This window comes from Dermacentor andersoni, chromosome 1, assembly GCF_023375885.2.
Source record: "Dermacentor andersoni chromosome 1, qqDerAnde1_hic_scaffold, whole genome shotgun sequence".
Classification (NCBI taxonomy): Eukaryota; Metazoa; Arthropoda; class Arachnida; order Ixodida; family Ixodidae; genus Dermacentor; species Dermacentor andersoni.
Window position 1 is genome coordinate 270,545,350 of NC_092814.1, and position 19,394 is coordinate 270,564,743.

At 45.4% G+C, this 19,394-nt stretch overlaps 1 protein-coding gene across 4 annotated transcripts in view; it reads right to left on the reverse strand.

Annotated features, from left to right (window-relative positions):
* The window catches only part of Nup214 (nuclear pore complex protein Nup214), a 356,899-nt gene that overhangs the window by 211,670 nt on the left and 125,835 nt on the right, over positions 1 to 19,394 (reverse strand). For all 4 annotated transcript variants that reach the window (XM_055063139.2, XM_055063141.2, XM_050195519.3 and 1 more), the window contains exon 18: positions 5,815 to 6,003. In XM_055063139.2, the coding sequence (XP_054919114.1) occupies positions 5,815 to 6,003 (189 nt within the window). The remainder of the gene's footprint in view (positions 1 to 5,814; positions 6,004 to 19,394) is intronic.

Below are 19,394 nucleotides of genomic sequence, written 5' to 3' on the forward strand. Positions count from 1 at the left end.
CACATACTTCATTCCAGTGGCCACTTTGTTCATCTAGGGCTTCACAACCATCTCCAACAAGCTGACATAGGTGTCAGAAGCCACCCTCAGACCATCATCCAAAAAGTGGGGTGCCATCCCATCACCCTCACTGCTAACCACACCCAGCACTATCACAGACATGGGAAAATTGGTGTGCATGACGGTTGGTACATCAGCCTCATTCTGGCATATCCAGCGGTCATTTTGGCAGTTATTTCGTCCCATCTTGAATGAAATTTTTTTCGTCCGAGAAGAACCTCGATAAACCAGCACTGGTCTGCCTCAGGTTGTTCAGGAACGCCTTGACCTTCATCTTCCTGTGAATCTTGTTCTTCTCAATTAACAGTTGCTGGTTTCTCAGTAAGAAGGATGTATAATGCAGGTCTTCCCGCACTGCCACACTGATGACGGGCCTTGTCACGCCCATTGCATTTGTGACGCCATTTATATTTAGCCCAGAGTCTTGGTCAATTGTTTTCTTCAATCCTCGGCAGAATGCTGCTGTTCTTTGACAATCTATTCACTTTCTGTGCTTGGCTCGGTTTGCAGTGACATCTTCCTGTATGGTGCATTCCTTTTAAGTCTTGGCTATGCAGCACACAGGCATTTTTTTGTAGCCAAACTATGCAATAATTTGCTGCAGCATCTTCCTGGTGTGAAGCAATTAAAATACAGTAAAACCTCGTTAAACCGTACCCGCTTAAACAGTAGTTTCGTTTTAAAAGTAGTTAAGTCAAATCCCCGACTGAGGGGCAATTGAACATAATGTGCTTTGCATCTGCATAAACCGTACCAGCTTACAGCACACGTATCGGTTAACACGTAGCGTTTCCACTTTTTGTCACGCAAACAAGGCGGTGCGACGTCTCCATCGGGCAGCCCGGCAGAACAACAAGCCTCAGAGATCAGAACAACGGCCTCCAAGTGCCCTGTGCTTTTGCGCGTGAAGCCACACCAACATCATCATCATTTTGGTGCCGTGCCATAGAATAAAGAACTGTGCCAGAGAGCGTTGTGGCATCGTGCAAACAAGGACTCCTGTCATGCCGAAGCTCAGGAAAAAAAGACAAAAAATTAGACATAATTCGTGCTATTGAACGTGACACGAAGTCAGCGCTGGCACGCGACAGGGATCTGCTGTTAACTACAGTAGTGGCATTTGGAATGCGAGGAAGTTGCTCGGCAGCGCTGCTGCGACCACGTAGAGATGTCAGCTACGAGATTCGACTCTTCACCATTGTTGCCTCTGTTGTTGCCGAAGTGATGCGGACGACACGGTAAGCGACAGCACGGGCGATTCAGGCCTGACAGTGGCAGTGCGCGTTACTTCAGCCTCACTAATGCAATCGTCGCGACGAGAACAGCACCCCACAATGAAAAAGGCACCCGGCGATTTCTGCTGCACTACTGCCCGCGTGCACGGAAAACATGCAACGCCAACAAGGAATCTGCCATGCGAGTGTCTGCCGAGAAGAGGGGGCTGGCTGAAAAGCTGGCTCGTAGCTTCAGTAAGTTTGAGGCAGCTGTCATCGCTGCTAGGCCGCCGCAGCATCAAACGAAAATAACACTATTTTCGCGTGAAGTGAATAAATAGTGCACGTCTTTTTCCCCTTTCATCGCACTCTCTCTGAGTTTCGTTTTTGACAGGTAAGTGGGCGATCTAATGCTATTTCGGTTAAGCAGTACTACCGTTTAGTACGTACTTTTTCCGAGCTCTGGCCGACTACGGTTTAACGAGGCTTCACTGTACAGTAAACTTTCATTAAGACGAACTCAATTAAGCTGAATTCTCGGATATACCAAATGAGAATAGGAATAGAAGTAGGAATGTTTGGTTTGTTTTCCATGACTCACTATAAAAAAAGACACTTAATATGAAATGCTTTGCATATACTCTTTGGTTAAGATGAGCTTTTGTAGTAAGGATTGCAGTCATGGCAGGGCGTGCGCAGGACACCAAAGGAAAAGAAAAAAATTGGCCGAGGTAACTCTTGTGAACGAAAGGTCTGTTTGGCTTAGTTGTGCAAAGATTATGCACACAGTGTTCCATTAAAGTTAGGCCACAGTCTTTCACATACATTAAACACACTGCCGAACGGGTTGTCCACGAAGTGAAGTCGCAGTGAAACCTGGCTGTCGCAGTCGAGCTTGCCGCCAGCCAAAGGGTGTGGTTCGTCAAATGTTCGTTCTGGGTGCCATTCCTTGCATCCATGGCTTCTTCTCCTTCGCCTTGTTGTTCATGTTGCTGAACGACGGCGGCTGTTGCAATAGCTTCGATCTTGGCACACTTCTGCACTTGGCAAGGTTCCATAAAACATGGCAATCTGACCTGCCTTTGCTCCAGTGTTTCAGCAGGAAACTTTGCCTTTGCTTGAGATTTTGTGGCCTGTCATCTAGCTACCTACTGGATGATTGGATTCAGCCTGTCACTTGCACTGAAGCACATGCACTGACAGCCCAGCCAGTGTGCCATTCATGGCGAGACTGAGCGGCCAAGTGCAGGCGAAGCAGACGGTAAACGCACGTTTATAGGCTGACGTTATCGGCGCACGGGTGAGCGTTGCTCGACGCCAGGCACGTCAGAGTGCGTTGGCCCATCTGGTTACGTTGGCTGTGCCAGTGCGTCGGACCATTGGCCGAACTATAAACGCTGTTGTTCTTGCTAATGTGACATAACATGTGCGCGCTCATGTTATGTCGGACTATATTTAGCCCTTTAACCCTCGCCTAGTCACGTGGTACCACAGCGGCGAGGCTCCCAGAGAGTGCACCTGCGATGCTTCTTCACAGCGGATCACGTGGCATGACGTCACACCTGCCACACATGTGCTCTGGTGGCTCAAGGTCATTGTGACGCGATGAACGACCCTCAGAGGTGATGGAGTAGTAGAGCTTTCACTCTAAAAAAGAGAAAGAAGAAAAATACTTTCTGGCACAGCGGAACTGTGCAGGGAGAGAGCGAGAAAAGTGAGGGGTAAAAAAACATATATATATCTTGCATGTCGCAATGTGTCTCTTAGTTGAGCAGAAATGGCAATATTTTGATTTTTATATGTTTCTGGCATGGTTGCTGGCCATGCTGCCGGCGCCTCCTCGAAACCAAAATGCCTAGACGACCTAGTACTCGCCGGCCATGCTCAAACCGCAAGAAAAGCCAAGCCCCTAAGCTGTAAAGGCTGCACTTTTTATTTGCGCAATTCGTCATGCGAGTTTCGTTCATTCTTGTCATGAACCGTTCACGGCCGGTTGATCCCACTGGTAACATGGGTGGAGCGTCGCTATGACCACTGACAAAGCACGAAAAGCGTGAAAAGGAACATCATAAATGGCATTGCTAAAACGCGGCCACAGTCTGCCTTGGCCAAATGCAAGCATATGTGCGCATAGCAAGGCATTGGCAAATTTGGGCCATACTCTTGGAAGATAACTTTCAAAGATACGGTGGCTTTAGCAAGATTTCGCATGACTATCCCCGGATGTGTCAATGTGTGGCAGTGCTTCCACACTGTGATAACATGCTTGGCACTGCACCAAGAATGCAATCGCTCATAGATGCTAATGCATCTTGCGCTAGTTGTGTGAAAGATATCACACTTGGCACTGCACCAAGAATGTCATGGCTCGTAGATGCCTATGCGCCTTGCACTAGTCATGTGAAATAAAAGGTCTCGGGAACCAAGAGGGCGCAGCAGAGCGGCCAACCAAGAGGACCAGCACAGCCGGCCTCTAGAGCAGAAATGCCCGTGCCCTGCTTGCGCATCGGGCATCCACCGCCGAAACTTTATTTTGCTCTTAATTTGCAGCCGGCACTGAGGCACAGAACACCGACCAGAGCGTCCCTGCGTTGAGGCATCAGTGGGTGCAACAGGGCACCCCGCCCAGACTGAACGGCGATAAGGTAAGTTAGTGAAACAGAGTTTCAAAATGGTCCGTGGTCAGTCTAAGTATTGCCAGTCTGTTGGGAGCAAATGGTTCGGTGAAGACATTCAAGAAATCGATGCTGGGAGTTGTGCAGCGGATGAATGGTATACAACACTTTTGCACGGAGAGTGTGAAGGCAGATGCCTCTGTCGCACTTCATGTAGGCCAAGTGACACGAACGAGGACCGGGTGTTGTAAGTGGTGGACATGACAAGCCGCAAGCTTTATCGTCCCACTTTTACAGATGCGTGAGCCTTGGTGGATTTAGCCTGTTCATGTGCTTGTCCTGTGTTGCCCGACTTGTGGTCAACGTCGCAAGTTGCAGACTTCTACGTGCGACATTGACAGTGTAACGACTAGGGGATCTGGTGCAAGCCGGCCGTTGCTTGGTTCTTACTATGGTTAATGGCTTTGGATGCGAGTGGCGTCTTAGAAAGCTAGGAAAGTGTTGTCAAATGACCCTCAATGACGGCATTAACTCGGGCTGGCGAAAATCTGCGAAAGTCGGAACAGTAGCAGCCGATTCATGCTGCTTGGTGAGCTCCAATGCGGGCACAACGCGAAGGATAGAATGAGGTGGTGGATGCGAGACACCATCAGGACTCGTATCACAGAATGGTGGTGTCAGTCTATCTGCCTTATCCATGTCGCATGACGTTGTTCACAGCCTGCAATGTCTGATTTGTGAGAGCTGTTGCCAGAAGGGCTTTTCACAGCCAGTCAACGAAAGTAGAGGATGGGCAGCGTAGGGAAGGGACGGAGATCACTGCTGCAGCTGCGTTGCTCTCACTGGCTTGTAGGTGCCGCAGTGTAGCGTGGGATTGAACATCCTCCGAGCTCGAGAGCCACCTCAAACTGCGCTAACCATGCAACAACGCAGGGGGACTGGAACGGCAGTAGTGGTGGGCTGAAGTGTGGCTCTGGCCAGTTAGCCATGGCAGCGTGTCACTCAGTGAACGGCGCATTTTCCTGGGTTACCAATGTCAGGAAATGAGGGGTAGTAGCCGAGCAGCCGACCAAAAAGACCAGCGTAGCAGGCTTCTAAAACAGCAATGCCCGTGCCAAGCTTGCGCATCAAGCACGCGTCGCACAACTTTATTTTTCTCTTCCTTTGCAGCAGGCGCCAAGGTGCCAGCTGAAAGCGTCGACCATAGAGTCCTCGCATAGCAGCGTCGGTAGGTGCTGCAAAGGTATCCCCAACAGTGATGATCCGAGAATACAGCATACGTTTTTTGGAGCACTTGTGGGACAAAGTCCCTTAATTTCCGGTGAATTTAGTACATGTATTTCAGACAATTGCTGGTGGTCTCGGTGGAGTATGTGACCATGTTGCCACTTCCCCCCCCACACCTGGGACAGGGAGGGAGGCACCTCTGACAAGCCAAACTTCTGATAAGACGAACAAGTTTTCACAGTCCCTTCGGGTTTCTCTTAAAGAGAGTCTACTGCATTGCCACCCTTCTGTGGTACTTGCAGCTCATCATTGAGCAAGTGACAACTTGCATAGTGTCCCGTGGTTAGTCTTTGAATAAAGTTCTGGTACAGAGAAAATGTGTCGTTTATTTTTGGTACATTGCTGCCAGGCTGAATGTTAAAAATTTCAGATTTATCTCGACAACCCAGTATTTTTGTTACATACCAACATGTTAAAAAAGCTTGCTAATGCATGTGCACATTACTATTCGATTAGATATTCAATATTGATGGTAAATGTCTATTCATTGCACTAGAATATTTTTATATTTGCATACTCGTCATTGACATGCCTAGACCAGAAACCAAGGTTTTCGCAATACACTAACACGTAAACAAAAAGGTAAAAACACACACAAACACACATTGATAAAAGCAGGGTGAGAGAGAGAGACTGGCCTGGCCATGTCGCTGGCGTCATTCCAATAAGGCCTTGGTGCCGACTTGCTCTGCTTGCTATCCACCCGCAACTTTTTTGCTCGCGCTTCCAATGAGTTCACAGTTTTGCAGAGCAGTTCAGCAGTGTTGCGGCAGTCGCGCAAGGCTCGATAGATAGCCTCAGCTGATGAAAGCTCCGCTGTATCCTTACTGCAACGCGGAAAAAGAAAAAGAATGTATGGAGGGTGAAAGAGACAGTCTGCAAAGCACAGTCAGGTAACAAGCAGTGGTGGCCATTACACACACAAACAATATACACATTTGTAAGCACAAAGAGTGGAAAAGAGATTACAAAAAGGGCTATTCAAATGCCTTAGCCCTCAGGGAAATTCTAGAAGTATTGAGGCATTTGGAAGAAAACATGACACGTATGCTTTACTAAAAGAACAGTGAAATAAGAACACAAAATGCACGTAACATTCGGACAATGTTTTAGAGGCCTATTGACCCTCTTCGCAGAGCAGTTTGTTCTAGAGGAACGAGATGGCACTTTCAGCAACATGTCACACGTAGCCTCAGTGACAGCGCACGAATACAAAACCACTACCGATTCCGCCTTGTTTCAGCGCCATCAGCTATCGGAAATGCAATTGCGTTGTCGATAGCGCATTATGCTCCAATCATGCTGGATTGAATCATGTGGATTAAAGACGTGTGCAGTAGTCAGCTGCAAAAATAATGACTGGCATATTAAGGAATGGAATGAATCTGTGTAGCCAAGTTTGCAGACCATTGCTGCAACTGTCCGTACGTGTTACCGGCACTTCGAGATGTACGGCTTTCTTCGAGGATACAGAAATTTCGTCATTCGCCAGCATTGTATCGCTAACCTTCAGAAAAAGTGCTTCAGCCCCAGAACGTCGGCAAGGGGGAGTACCACTCGTGTTAAACAATGACAAAGGTAGTAGCGCTGCTTTCTGTCATAGTATGTTTTCACGCACAGTATCTACACACATCTACCCAAACTGGCACGGAATCTTACGCCCACTCTATCGCCAACATGTCAATAAGTGAATGTGCGGTCCCTTGAATATATGTGCACCACGTACGCACAATAAATGACGGACTACACTGGTAGCGCACGAATGGTCGAAGCTGAATGTTTCGCAATGGTCCACAAGAGTAAGCGAGTTACTAGCGATAATACATCTTTGCTACAAGATATTACAATGTACAAAACGGCCATGTTTGAAGCCTTGAGCACAGCAAGAACAAATCTATCGGAACTGAGCACACCCACAAGAAATTGGGCAGAAATACTCAGATGGTCACCGCACCAAGAAAATTTAGTCAGAAATGTGACAAACCGCTGCTTCAAAATATTTGCCAAATAAAGAACGAAGAGCAAAACACATTAATCCTGATTCAATTCACAAGCGGAGAGTTTGGATAGCTTGGAATACATATTTAGCCTCTTTTAAAACAAGCACCATATACACTGCTCGCACCCTTAGGACATAGCTTCTTTTAAACTGATTTTGCATGTTCTCTGAAGCTGTGGCCAAAGCTTCGTGTTGTCCACTCAGTCACCGTCTACGATATCTCTTGAAACAGAGGTTTGCTAAGCCGCACCGGCGTCATACACACCCATTATAAATGCAGAGGCAACACAGGCAGTTGAGGCAAGCAATGGACACGTCACCACGTGATCAAACATGACAGCGCCCATGAGATCGCAACGAAAAGAGGCAATAAAAATTAAATTTGAGCAAAAAGAACCCAGATACTGCACCCTCACCCTAAACACATGTTGGCAGAAATTTGCAGCATTTTTTACACCCAATCAGAATGTCATAACTTTAAATCAATTTCAATTACACATGGAACTCGGCAAGATCCATGGCACCCACAGGACAATTATTACAAAAGTTGATTCAAAACCAGGAAATCATATGCCCGTTATAGAACAAACAAACAAACAAGGAACATTTAGTAAAGTTGAGCCCGGATGCAACGAACACCTTAGGTGCACAAAATGTGCTTGTTATGTCAGCATTTTGTTACAGTTGGATTTGTTTTAAAATTAGCAACGAAAAACCGAACAAATTGCAAAAGCGACACTCACATTTTTGCCCGAAAGGCAAAGCACTGATTGCGATAGCAATTTAATAAACAGCTGTACGCAGTAAGACTAGTAGTTGTATCAGTTGTATAAACTGCTCAAAACATTCGTTTAGTAACTAAATTAACATGCATGGTGTCATGCTTACACAGGTAAACATGAACACGCCTCACTCGATGACCATAGACACTCGCTGTCAGAACGCAAACGTGATGAAGAGCGGCAGCAGTGGCGAGCGAAATCCCCTTCGTCTTGCCACTCAGCTTTAATGAAAACTATGTGCATCAGAACACAGCACACAGAAACACATCAGCTATTTCTGGTTGGCTTGCCTTCGAACCCACTGCAGATTACGTCCAAGATAGGACGCACGTGGCAGCGCTCAGCCACACCATGCGCAGCCATAGCTGCTGTAGAAGCTGAGATGTGCACTACTTTGCCCCTCTTTCAGCCCCCAGTTGGTGCCTTGGTGCCACTGCATCAAGGCACTGCACTTATTTGTAGAGATTGGTGATAGAGGTCTGTTTAAGTAGTGTCAACCCAATAATGGCACCCTACAGGTTTGCCAAGCTGTTCACACCGCTGTAGGTGAAATCTAGGGCCTATATACATACCAGATGTTTGTGCGAGGCAGATTAAGGGAGATCTGGGTGTTAGAGAGACAAAAATATCACTGAAAAATCAATTTTACAATTTTTTTATTTTTCTAATCTATGTATCATGGCGCATCTGCTAAAAAAAAGAACTAGTTTAAAATGACAAGACACTTAAAAAAAGAAAAACGTATTTATCCTATGAAATGCTCTGTTTTGCCCATGAAAGGGCTGAAAATCACCCATTTCGCCGTTTGCCATTCCAAAATCACTTATCAGAGCCCCGCCATACTGGTCTCATCTGAAAGAGCATCTTTTCTGGCTTGCTTTTCTGCCAAACTTTCCTCAACCAGAAGTATAAAATGCTTTTCTCACATGGCGATTACAGTCAATGTCCCATTTTTCGGACTCCCTAGGGGATGTGAAAACGTCCAAGAAATCGGGCATTCAGAAAAAATGAATGCATGCCTTTTACTGCCCTCGCTCAAATCGCCACAAGCACGTCCAAAAGAACTCTGCAGCCCTGCCAGTAGACTTATAAGTCTATTGGTGCTTGTACTCAACATGAGACAGCGGGTCACGCGTGTATAAATAAAGAATACATACTGTGTCTCGTGACAATTGCCCCTTCCCACGCTCATGCTTCACTGCAATACTTTTGCGTATGCTTCACCGCGTAACATTTCTGTATTGAGGCGAAGCTGACTTTCTGGAACCGGCTTATGCACCGCGCCGTGCTTTCCGAGCTTCGAAGCCATTGGGGAGAATAACAAACGTGGAGTCAGTCATTGCTGACAGCGGCGAATTCTTTTAATGAAAAACATGGTACCGAACAGCAAGAAGCTTTGTAGCGAACATCGAAGCAGCTAGGCCTGGCGTTGCCGCGGTGGTGGCTACGGCTGCCTGCGGATCTGCGTGCGAGATAATCAAAATGGCGGCGGTGGTGGCTTCGATCAACGCCGTTTCGGACATGCGGTTGTGGCAAGAAGTCCGGAAAATCGGACGGCGAAGAACTTACGCGTCTGAAATTTCAAACATTCTTATGCACTGACTCTATGGGGTACATGGCGGTGCTAGGTGCTGACTACGGGGGGCTCCGGCGCCCGCGCCCCCCCCCCCTTAGTTTTTCAGGGGGGGGCTCTGCCCCCCTCCCCCACTTAAGTGTCATTACCAGAGTTCTGTTACCCGCATCCTTTGATGTTTCTTTTGAGTTGCCTCTACCTTTTCGCTTAAAATTTTATTTATGAGTTTTAGAATAGGGGCCCCAAAGACCTTTGCCGCTGTTAGCATTGGGGCACACAGGAGTGAAGAGTTTTAGAATAGGGCTTCGCGTCTGCGGATAGTCTTGTGCTTGCAGCGCCACTACAGCATCAAAGAAAAGCTACTATAAATAACTAATTAAAATATACCATTTCATGATAAGAGTAATTTTGACAGTTGTGTTTCTGCATTTAATTACAATTTTGAGGTTACTCTATTAGCAGCAAGCAATTAGTTGCGCTTAGTTTTGAGTAACCAACTTTGCGTGCCTTCACCAGCCAAGTTAAGCCATGTTAGGCCTATGTGCAATGAAACCGACAATCGAATTAGGAACCAGCAGAGTTTAATGAAACAAACTTCATAACGCACGCTAGTTGAAAGAAAGCGACAACCACAGTCACTTCTCCTAAGCTCGCGAACTTAATGCGTTACCACGAATCTAGCCCAGTTTGGTGCTAGGTCAGAGCCATCGCTTCGATGGGTGCCGCCATGTTTGTTGACGCAAAGCTTTTGGGGCTTCCACTAAATCAGTGAAAATTGGGGCCCCAAACGTTTGGGGCACAATTCTAAAACTCTCTATAGTGGCTACAGCTTACTGCATCACTGATGGCGCGGACGTGCACAGCCTTTATTTAGACTTTTTCTTTATTATTTCAAATCCTGACAATAGGACAAGCACATTAGGAGCACTAGCGGCGGCTACCTCATCCATATTTTCTCACTTCAACATTTTTTTTTAATTTACACTGTAAATAAACACGATATATTTTACACGATATATAGACACTATATATTTTAATATATACACAGGACAAAGTTTATTATATTTTGGAAAGAGAAGGAGGTAGCCAACTAACAATTATTTCTAATGGTATGGATAGCCTGTGCCTAGAGAATGAATATCTTGCTGTTTGTTCACCTCCCTTTAAATTGCTTTGCACAATTTTTTTACCCTGAAAAAAAAAAAAGCCTGCAGACTTCAGTGACACCTTCGGCAGAGTCTTTTATCAATGGCATGTGAAAGGCACGTGAATGACATGTGTCTTAGTATTGCTTATCTTTCCAGTAAGCATTGCTAACAACTCATGAAAAATAAACTCTTATAATTTACAAAATTTATTAGGCATGGAAACATCGCCACTTGCAAGCAGAGGTGATAAATATATATAATTCACTCAGTAAATGAAATGAGGCCAAGCTGGATTCACTCAAAATCAGAATCAATAGCAGTCATGTGCAGCAACGCTTATACTCGGACTCACAGTAAAAAAAGAGAAAAAGAGAGGCTGCAGTTTCACCAGAAAGGTGAAGCAGTACGAGTGTTAGTGAAGTATAAGACAATTATATGAAGGAAGATGACACCACCGAGAGACGCCAGATTCTTGGTTGTGAGAGAGGACTCAGGCTGTGAAAATGAATTGTCTCCTACTACAAGGCCTTGTAAATTCTCATACAAGGCCGTCAATTCAGTGAACAATTCTTCGAGGTTAGATGTTTCTTAAATGCAACTGTTATTAAAGGTTATATATACAGGGTTTGCAAAGCTGTCTCCCCCCCCTCAGTAGACAAATAAAAACTTTCCACTTATGTGGTGGTGCTGCGAAGGCTTCCAAATTATCAGGCATGTCCAAATAATCAGGCGCCTGGAAAATCGGCCACTGACTACTTTTCCCCATATTTCTAAAATAACTCTTTTTGGCCATCAGCAATTTTACGAGGCATGGCTACTCTCCTACTCATCCAATTTTAATTACTTTTCTTTGTCTGATATCTAGGATTCCAAGGAATGCACTAAGTATATAATACTATGCTACTGCACCCTGAAACATTTTGAAATTTTGAATATTAAAAAAGGAAAGGTATTCAGATATCAAGTTACAATCTCGAACTTTCGTAAGACTGGACAGAACAGAGGTAGATGACGACATGTGATGTTTAATGGCACAAGGGCCAGGTCTGGCCAAAGAGCGCCATGCAAGTGAGTATGAGTATTTAATGTGTGTTTAATGGCACAAGGGCCAGGTCTGGCCAAAGAGCACCATGCGAGTGAGTATGAGTATATAATAGGACAATGAAGTGGAAAGTACTGATGGAATACGGCTGTATATGGGCCTAAAAATAGAGTCGTTGCGTAGTGCGTAAAACAAATGTATTAAAATTATGACAATGGTTTTAAAGTGTTCAATGAACATAAAAGATATGTTTTGAAAGAATGGGCTTTTAAGATATGTACGTGCCTTTGGCACTGATGCCTCATCGGAAACCATGGATGCAATGCTTTGGAGGCACGTGCCATACAAATGTTACTATCACAGCAGCAGCCTCTGTTAAGAGGTCATGCTATGAATTCATTGGGTGGAGAACTTATAATCAATGATCATTTAAATATTTTAAAACTGATTTGCTGCTGAAAAATTAGTCCACATGAAGGAACGTTGCTGGATGAAGAGGAATATTCTGTTTGTAAACTAGAGGAACATTTTTTTTTTTTAGCTTACGGTCCACGGCACTCCACCAGGACATGTAGGACTGCCAGCATCTCTCCACATTTAGCGCCAACGGGAAGGTTACCACCAGACAGCAAGAGTGGCTCCCATAGGTATGGCCTATCCTAAGTCAAAAAAGAATTACTTCAGTTCATCGTGTTTTCATTTTTGATGACCAATTACCCAACTGAGGCTTAATAAAATGAAGCTTATTCAACATTTCAGTATCCCAAATTCACTGCCAGTATGTCTTAATTTTTCTGTGGAGAAAAGGCATAGAGTCTTTCACAGGGACAGGTATAAAAGTGTTGCTCGCTTTCACTGTAAAAGATGTAGCCATCTCGTCTGCCAGCACGTTTCCCTTGATGCCTCTGTGGCCGGGCACACAGCAGATCACAGCAAGCTGGTTTGACATGCACGCAGTGCACAAAAGTGAATAAAGCTCGTTGAGTACAGGATTTTTGTTTTGTTTTTTGTTTTGTGTTTTCACCCACCGTGGTTGCTCAGTGGCTATGGTGTTAGGCTGCTGAGCACAAGGTCGCGGGATCGAATCCCGGCCAAATGCGAAAATATCCGTGTACTTAGATTTAGGTGCACGGGAAAGAACCCCAGGTAGTCAAAATTTCCGGAGTCCTCCATTACAGCGTGCCTCATCATCAGAAAGTGGTTTTGGCACGTAAAACCACATAATTTAGGATTTTTGTTTTCGCAGAGTGACATTAAAGACCTTACTACACTCAAAGAGCCAGGCAATATGATGGCACTGGGTAGGTCGGTTTTCCTGATACAATTAACAGTAGATATGACTGCATATGCGTCAGCGAAAAGGATACTTGTTTCCGCGTGCAAAACATCAGATTCTGAGAATGATGGACCAACCGCTGCAAAAGACACGCCAGCATCGGACTTTGATGCATCAGTATAAAATTCTGGGCATGAGTACTTTAACTGGAGTTCTAGAAAGTGCATTTGGATGCACTTTGTAACATGAGCAAATGACGTGTCACATTTAATAAGCTGCCATTGCCACGGCAGTAAGAGCTTTACCAGGGCCTTTAGACGAGGTTCCAAAAGTGGGACACCTAGTTCATCACTGAGCTTCCTCACACACAGTGAGAATAATGTCTTTGCTGTGAGTCGGTTGTGAACAGTGCGGTGCATGTCAAATAATTTATAGTAGCGTAACACGGATGTTAAGGGTTTGTGTGTACCTTCAGAAAATATGTACAGGTAGAGCAAGACCTTTGCAAGCTAAGCGACCATTCGTTCAAATTTGTGTAGAGGCTTTGCAATGGACTTGTTCTGAACCCACCTGTGGCCAGGCGGATACCCAAATGGTGAATCGGATCCAGCATCTTGAACGCGCACAGAGCGGCGGAGTGGTACGTGGACCACAGCACCATAGTCTAAATGTGTACGCATAAGGCTTTTGTACAGGTCTAATGGGCACTTCCTGTCGCTACCCTATGTGGTGCGTGACAAAAGTTTTACGAGGTTCATTGTTTTCATGCATTTCGTCCCGAGATACTTGATATAGGGTATAAATGTTAGTTTCAATCCAATCCAAATAATACCTAAGAATTTCTGTTCACTGCTGATAGTGACTTCATGTCCATTGATAAAAATACTAGGGATTGGTGTTGCACCTCTTTTATTGGAGAAGAGCACGCAAGTACTTTTCTGCGTATTCAGTTTAAACCTGTTTTCATATGCCCATCTAGATAATCTGTTTAAACCAAGCTGGAGTTGACATCCACAGATAGCAATATTGCATGATTTGGAGCCTATCTGCGCACCATCGACATACACAGAATAACACATGGTGCATGGAATAACTGTATGAAGTGAATTCATTTTTACGACAGAGTGTGCAACTAAGCCCGCCTCCCTGCGGCACACTAGTCTTTTGGGTGAATGTTCTAGACAAACTGCTGCCCCCTCTTCCATTAAAGATGCGATCAGAGAAGTAGCGTTTGATTGTGTTGAGCATGTTGCTACAGACACCCATTGCGGAAAGGTCCCAAAGAATACCGAAACGCCCTGTCGTATCATATGCCTTCTCCAGGGCGAAAAACACTGAAAGAAGGAATTGTTTATGTATACAGACATCCCTGATGTTGGCCTCAATATGAATGAGGTGGTCTGTCGTCAACCTACCTCCTCGGAAACCACACTGGAAGGGGTCTAGTATTTCGTTATTTTTTAAGAAACAGATTAGGTGCCAGTTTATCATTCTTTCGAATAGCTTGCACAGACAGTTTGTTAGAGTTATTAGTCTGTAACTGCTGGCTAGAGAGTGGTCCTTCCCTTGTTTAAGTATGGGTATCACAATAGCTTTCCCAAGCACATTGAATGTATCCAGCTTCCCACAAAGCATTGAAAAGAGATAGAAGTGTTTTTAGAGTTTCTGAGTGTATGGGTTTGATCACTTCGTAAATGATGCGATCACTACCTGGTGCCGAGTCTTTGTAACTATTGAGAGATGCCTGAAGTTCCGCTAAACTGAACGAGTGATTGTACGCTTAATTTCTTCCACATTTGCGTTCAAGGTGCTGTCGCTCTGCACTCTCTTTGAACCGCAGGAAAGTGTATGTGTAGAGCAATGCACTTGAGATTTGTTCGAAGTGCTCACCTAGAAAATCTAGCCCGACTTTCCAGGTCGTCTCCTTCGGTATTTACTAGAGGTAGAGGATGAGGCTGTCCAGCCTTTTAATTTCTTTACCCAGTTCCAGACCTTTCTCTCATCAGTGCACGAATTAATACTGGATATATACTTCTCCCAACTATCCCTTTCGGCTCGTCAATGTGTTCTTCTGCCCTGCGACTTTGCTTGTTCAAAATTAATGAGGTTTTCAGCAGTTGGACAGTCATGCAGCAGACCTCAAGCTTTGTTTTTTCGTTACCTTTTGACATTCGTAATTCCACCACGGGATGCGGCGTTTATTAGACAGTTTGTTTGTTTGCTGGATGCATTTTGTGGCAGCGTCTATTATAAACCTGTCAAGTAAGCCACAGCACTGTCTATATTAAGACCAGCAACGTCCTCCCTGTCTCAACGTGTACGTTCTCAGAATAATTCTCAGTTCGCTGAGTCAACCTTCCATCGAGGAGGATGTGGGAAGCAGTCATCCTGTGTTGTGAGATTAGAACTATCGGGAAGCGGTCACTTCCGTAAGAGTTCTTAACATTTCACACGAGGTACAGCAGCAGAGTGCTGGATACTATGCTCAAGTCAATTGAGGAGTAGGCGTGCGCAACGCTATAGTACGTCGATACCTTCTTATTGAGCAAGCATGCACCAGATGCATAGAAAAAGTTTTCTATTAACCAACCTCTTTGATCGCACTGGGAGTCCCCCCACAAAGTGCTATGAGCATTTAGATCTCTGACAACAATATATGGCTCAGGGAGTTCATCAATGTAATTTTGAAATTCTGTTTTATGAAGTTGATAGCTGGAAGGGATGTATATACAGCTGATAATAACTAGCTTATTAACCCTTTCGCTGTCACTGACGTACCGGTACGTCATCGCGCTTCCCCCCCACGGTGTCACTGACGTACCGGTACGTTCTCTATCGTGCGTTCAAAATTTCGCGCCTGAGCGCAAAAGCAGGCGCTCTTGGATTGGCCACGCCATCTGTTGACTCTTTCTACAAGTTCGTATATTCGCTCCGACCTGTGTTAACCCATGTATTGAAGAGTACGGTGCGACTGCCACTGCCCACTTTCTCTTTGCTGAGTGCGGTGGCTCCGCGTTCGCTGGATCATGCGTCGCGCGCGTGTGGTTATGGGTTCAAGGGTTGTTCTGTAATCTCCGCTGGTTTGAAGGTTTTTATTTTTCTTCTGTTGGTGTGCCTGCTACGGCGCGTCAAGTTCAGGCGCACGTGCCGTTGCCTCTCCAAAAAGGGTGACTCGATTGCTGCTTTCGCTCTCTCGCCGCACCCTCGCTTCCGACTTGCAGCAGTAAACGTAAAGCCCTTCGAACTTTGTTTAGCCTTTTTCCATCTCCCTCTGTCTTCTTGATCACGCAACGTCCCATTTCTCTCCGTTGCGAGGGCGACTGAAAGCACATCCTCCCTGCGCGCGGTTACTTTCGGATGGCTCGGCGCGGCGCGGGACCTTCGTCTGCTCATGGGAGCGGTGGCTGAATTCCGGTTCAGAATACGAGCCGAGCTCGGATTCGGACTCGGCCAAAGTCGCTTGAGACGAAGAGGGTTCCGCATCGTCAGATTCGGATGTTGAACAGATTTTATAGTCAGGCTGATGATGATGATGATGTTTACTAACAACAGCTGCAAAACACTGAAATGTGCATATTGCATTGACTATCTTATTTGTATACCAATCATAATCAAAAATAAATTGCTATGGTTCATTCCCTGTTATGCTCGTTCCCTGAAACCAAGCCGACACTGGGGGTGCGTCACGGCCAGAAACGTCCGACAGCGAAAGGGTTAAGCAACACCACTTGAACAGCAACTGCCTCTAGGGGTGCATGCAGCTTATCTTCATGACAGGCTACACATCTATCGACCATAAAAGATACACCAGATGACGCGACTGCATTATCACGGTCTTTACGAAGAATAGTATATTGTGGAAGAAAATTTGTTTGTATGTGTTTGAGATGCGTTTCTTGAACACACAGCAGCCTGGCACTAAGTTTGCGGAGGAGTTCTTTAATGTCATCGAGATTATGGAGGAGACCTCCGACGTTCCAATCAACTATTTGAGTGCCCATATTAAAAAGAGTTTCATGCTGTATGTTTAAGGAAAGAAAGTTAGCTTATAGAGGTCTTTACAGGCCCTGTAATTCGAGGATTCTCTTTTTTTGAAGCAGTGAAAGAGATTCTCGCTGCTCCTTAGGCGCTAGCTGCGCCGTTTGGCTGGGAGTCGTGTCCATCACATCTCGCGGTGCATTGGACACCCATTCTTGGGAGCGCTGTGTTTGACGTGAAGGCCTCGTCTCAGGGGACGAGACCCATGCGGCCACCAGACCGGAAGTCGATGGCCCCTTCTTCTGGGATGGTGGAGCAACAGTAGCTGCAGCCGCCAAGGGGCGGATGGTGTCACCGCCAGCTCACACTGTGTGGGCCGGACAGTTGCCTGGCGCCATTGTGGTGCTGCCCCCTGACGCACCGCTTCAGCTAAACTCACTTTGGGCAGGTAGGACACCCGTCTGTGTGCCTCCTTGAATTATATATTTTCTTTTACTTTTATTGTCATAATTGATTTTTAATTTTTCCACGATGGCCATGACCACAAGTACGCGGCATGCTCCCCATCACAGTTCACACAGTGGAGGGAGTTTTCACGTGATTCTGAGAGGTGTTCATTCACATCACATTTCGCACAAGTCTGATGGCCTCAGCAGTTCTGTGAACTGTGGCCGAAATGCTGGCACTTAAAGCATCCCAGGGGATTTGGGACATACGGCCTGACCCGAATCCTCACATATCCTGCTTCGATAGTGTCAGGCAGGATGCTTGAGCCAAATGTAAGTATTTGGTGTTTGGTATCAATTTCTTTTCCATCACGCCTCATTTTAATTCGCTTAACATTGATCACATTCTGATCAGTCCAACCCACTAGGAGTTCAGCTTCAGACAATTCTGTATCAGATCAGCATAGGAGATAACGCCACGGGAGGTATTCATGGGTACGGTGTGGGGTCACTGTTACTCGAACATCCCCAATGGACACAAGATTGTTGTGATCATGTTGTTTCTGATCCAGGAGCTCCAGAAGCAGATCACTGCTTGCCATTTTTGATGCTTTGTAACCAGGACCGAAAACTTCAGTCAGAGATTTCGAGATGACGAAGGGTGAGGTAATTCTTGCAGTTTTTTCAGGTTTATCAGAGTGGATTATGTAAAAGTGAGAAAAATTCTGTGTTCGGTTACCAAATTATTGAAAGACGTCTTCGGTGTGCCCTCGTTTCTGAGAGCGATCAGGAAGTGGGGGGAAGGAAGTTGCCATGGATATACATAATAGATTCAGCAGCGCCACCATGGAGCTCAACGAGGGGACACTACAGGACCTTGAAAGGACAGGTCCTGCATACGCCAGCGGTACGGCACTACTATAACCAAATACGGTGTACCCAAGGTTAGCTAACCACACAAGGTTAATCCTAGAAAATTGGAAGTAAAAGGAAATAAAGAGTGGACACAAAAGATTCAAAAACACAGAGAAAGACAAAGATTGGAGAGGGGGACAGGAAAAGGTAACTGCCAATTTCCCCCTTGTGGGTCAGTCCGAGGGTGCCGTTTACGTGAAGCTGAGGCCAAAGGGATGTGTTGCCACCGCCGAGGGGCCTTAAGAGTCCGAATACTCGGCATCAGCTCAACCCCATGATCCCCCTTTCCCCGGACACGGCTAAGCCGTGCACGGTTAGACGCGGGAGGGTCCAACCCTCGTGAGCTCGGGTACGCGTTGTCACAACACACAAATTCCTGCCGCTGCAGACACCCCTGCGTGGATAGAATAGAGGCAGAAACATGATTCAATGTTCATTTCACTCCTTCAGTATTCAGGAACGCATTCAGATAACTTTTAGTTTGCTTACTGTAAAACTTTTTGCCAGTCTTTCCAAAAACTTGGAACAGAAGGAATTGTATAAAATATTTGCTCTATTATATAAAGAAAAAAACTAGTTGCATATTTACGACTAGTAGCACATTAAATGACCTATTCTAAATTTATATCCACTAGTAGCAATAGCATTAAAAATTTTGCTTGAGGCCCAGGTTATTGATACCACTGGAGGCGCATTTTGTGAGATCGGTAGTTTCCCAGTCATACTCGTCACTGGATCCCTTTATGTGAAGAAGTTAATGCATCGCTCCAAAACTGCTTCATCAGAGATCTGTTCAGAGACATTTACGCTACAGTCAGCTGCAAGTCAAATCAAATCAAATCAAATCAAATCAAATTTATTTCAACATACAACTGATGCTGAGGACAGTGGACAAAAAGCCAGCAAGGCTTGACGTGGTCTATGGCCCCGTTTTACAGGCAGCAACAAATACAATAAAGGATTAGCACGGTTAAATACAATAGTGATTGGAAAAAGAATTTCCACACTAATAACTGCGAAACATTAATCATGATAACTATGAGCAAGTATTACAAAAAA